This window comes from Cannabis sativa, chromosome 3 (assembly GCF_029168945.1).
Source record: "Cannabis sativa cultivar Pink pepper isolate KNU-18-1 chromosome 3, ASM2916894v1, whole genome shotgun sequence".
NCBI lineage: Eukaryota > Viridiplantae > Streptophyta > Magnoliopsida > Rosales > Cannabaceae > Cannabis > Cannabis sativa.
Window position 1 is genome coordinate 35530348 of NC_083603.1, and position 3514 is coordinate 35533861.

Consider the following 3514-nt stretch of genomic DNA (forward strand, 5'->3'; position numbering starts at 1 on the left):
ATGTTGTGTTTTGGGTTGAATTTTGTGTCTAATTTTTTGCAAGTATCTGGTTGTTCTTGTGTTGTTGTTCTCTTAGGGTTGCTTGGCGTTTGAATCTTGTTTGCTTGGGTGTGTGAGTTTTCTTTGGGTTGTTCCTGGTGCATTTTCTTGGTGTTTATATCTGGTTTCTAGTGCGTTTTCTTGGGGGTAGAAGCTGGTTGCTTGGGTGTGTGAGTTTGATTCGTGTTTGCTCGGGGTGCGTCTGCGTTTCTGAGTTGTTGGTGGGTCTGTGGTGTTGGGTTGGGGTGTGGCTGGGTGTTTCTTGTGTTCTTGGGGTCTGTGGTGTTGGGTTGGGGTGCGGCTGGGTGTTTCTTGTGTTCCTGGGGTCTGTGGTGTTGGGTTGGGGTGTGATTGGGTTTTTTATTGTGTTCATGGGGTCCGGTTGAAGTCAGGTGGGTAAGGGCTCTATTTGGTGTGGTCCAAGCTGGGTTGTGGAAGGAAGATATATTGGGTGGGGCTTTATTTTTATTGGTGTGGGTATTAGAGTGTCGGGGCAGGCACATATAAAGTGTCATGGCTTCTAGTAGTACATTGTATCAGGAGGTGGAAGAACAATATGCGAATATTTCACTTGAGGGAGAGGATGATGGGGAGTTGGGGATTGATTTTCTTGTCCCTAATGATCAATCTTTTAATGTTGAGTTATGTATTGTGGGCTGGTTCTTAACTGGAAGAGCCACTGACTTTGAAGCTATGCACCATGTTATGGCCTCTTTGTGGCAGCCAGGCAAGGGGGTTTATGCTAAGGAGATTGACACCAACCGTTGTCTATTTCAATTTTTCCATGAAATTAATTTAGAAAGGGTGGTAGAGGGAAGCCCTTGGACATTTAATAGAGTTCAGTTTGTTTTTCACAAGCTAAGAAGGGGAGATGATCCGAAAAGGGTAGTGCTAAACGATCTCGATAGTTGGGTGCAAACCCATAGTCTCCAACTAGGGTTTAAGTCTACGAGTGTTGTGGAGAATTTGGTTAATTTTGTTGGTACGTATGTTAAAGCTGATCCTAAGAATTTTCAGAATGTGTGTAGAGATTATCTGCGTGTTCAGGTTACATTGGATATTACTGCCCCTTTCAAAAGGCGCAGGAAGCTCTGCCAGACTGCAATGGAGGATGGTTTTTGGGCTGAATTCAAATATGAATATATCCCTACGTTTTGCTTTATCTGTGGTATAATAGGGCACTCTAAGAAGTTTTGTCCTAAGCATTTTAATACACCAGCCGAGATGATCATAAAGCTGTATGGCGCTTGGATGAGGGCTCAACCACGACAACAAAACAACCTGGTGGGCTCTCAGTGGTTGCGTGATGGGAATGAGACATATGAGATGTTTGCTGGCAGATTCAATGGTGGTGCGGCCACTGCTTCGGGGATGTTACATTAGCAGCCCAGAAGTGAGGAGGTTGTTGGAGGATTCTATGGCAATATTGGTGGGAAATATCTTCAATTTAATTCTCCGAATGTTGTGAAGGAAAATATGGGATATCATGTTGGTGTTGATCATAATGGTAATGGGATAAATGATAATGACACTAATATTGATGATGCGAATGAGGATGTCATGTTGTTGGATTCTAAAAAAAAGGCGCACAAGGGATGGAGTGCAATCGGGCCAACGGGTGGTGGGCCAACATTCTATTGGGCCGTGTTATGATCTAGTTGAGAAGGATAATAGTAGTATGGAGGTTCAGGTGGCTAAAGTTAATCAATAATTGGGCTCAAAAAATGGGCCTTTGGTGGGTGCTAGGATCCAGGCCCACCGTCCATTATGAGTATCATTAGCTGGAATTGTCGTGGGCTTGGAAACCCACGGGTTTATCAATTCCTTGTGGATCTTATTATCCAAAAGAAACCCAATTTTTTTTGTTTTTGTGTGAGACTCTTTGTCGTAAGGACAAGTTGGAAAGGTTACAGGTTGCGATGGGGTTTGATGGATTGTATTCTGTCGATGTGAGAGTTCATAGTGGTGGGGTGGCCATGCTTTGGTGTAATAATGACGAGGTGCAGCTGCTTAGCTTTTCTTTCATTACGTTGATATTCAGATCTCTGAAGTAGCTTCTCCTCCTTAGTGTTTAACAACGCTTTATGGAGAACCTAATAGAGCTATTAGGCATAAAACATGGGATTTATTGAGATCGTTAAAGTCAAAATCATCCCTTCCTTGGTGTATCATTGGTGATTTAAACTATACTACTAGTCGTGCAGAGAAAAGAGGAGGAAATAGATATCTGCAAGTGCTGGTGGATGGTTTTAATCAAGCTTTGTCTGACTGTGATCTTGTTGATATGGAGTTAATTGGGTATCCTTACACTTGGGAGCGTGGGAGAGGCACTGATTCATGGGTTGAAATTCATCTTGATCGAGCTCTTGTTTGTTCTAACTGGTTCCAGAGGTTTCGTATGGCTCAGCTGCATAATCTAGAAGTATCTGCTTCAGATCATTGCCTGATGCTTCTTGAACCGACGGTGCGTTCTGTGACGGTGCCATTTCATCAATTCTATTTTGAAAATGCCTGGCTTCGTGAACCGCTGTGCGGCCAGGTTGTTAAAGATAGTTGGGACCTTTGTGAAGGTCAGCATGTTATGAAGAAAATCTCTTATTGCGGGGAATCTCTTCAAGCGTGGGGGTGAGATTATACAGGCAATTTTAAGCAAAGAATTAGCCATTGCAAGTGGAAAATCCAGTATTGGAAGAAGGGGCATGACGCTATATCCATTCAGAAGTTCTGTGAGGCTGAGCTGAATCTTAGTGAAGTTATGAACCAACGAGAAGTGTTCTAGCGCCAAAGCTCTAAACAGTTGTGGCTTCAAGAAGGTGATACTAACAGTAAGTGCTTTCATGCTAAAGTTACTTCTAGAAAGAAACAAAATACTATAACTCAGCTTATGAATGATGTGGGTCACTGGGTTACATGGGAGGATGTGTTGCGGAATGTTATGGTTGATTATTTCAAAAACTTATTTACTTCAAATGTGGCTGATTACTCAACTGTGGTAGAGGAGATTACTTCTTCAATTACTCTGGATCATAATTTGTCTTTACTTAGGCTAATTTTGGAGGAAGAAGTTAGAAGAGCTCTGTTTAGTATGTGTTAGAAATATTTTACCAAGATCTAGATTTACTACCAAGTATGTTTCATTAACATCCTAATATGAATTCTAAAACAATGAAGTAAACACATAAGAGTTTAAGAAAACCTTACATTGGGTGCAGCGGAATATTATGACTCCTTCCATTCAGATCTCTAGCCCTTGATTCCTTTCTGTAGCAGAGCATCATATAGATCTGAATTTGGATCTCTTTCTCTCCTTCTTTGATACTGATTATCCATAGTCTTACATACTATGATTGAGATACCACTTCATGTGTGTGGGCACTACTCTAACACTCAAGGGAATTTCAAAATTTTAGAGAGGAAAAGAGAGAGGGGGGCGGCAAAGCTTTTCTCTGAAGGAAACAATGTGCAAAGTCATGAG

The 3514-nt window shown here is 41.8% G+C and overlaps 1 protein-coding gene across 1 annotated transcript; it reads left to right on the forward strand.

Annotated features, from left to right (window-relative positions):
• The first annotated feature begins 1515 nt into the window (after positions 1-1515).
• LOC133036037 (uncharacterized) lies at positions 1516-3133 on the forward strand. The gene is made up of 4 exons (XM_061112509.1): positions 1516-1596; positions 1932-2039; positions 2108-2609; positions 2886-3133. The coding sequence occupies exons 1-4, from the start codon at positions 1516-1518 to the stop codon at positions 3131-3133; spliced, it is 939 nt and encodes a 312-aa protein (XP_060968492.1).
• Positions 3134-3514: the final 381 nt, after the last annotated feature.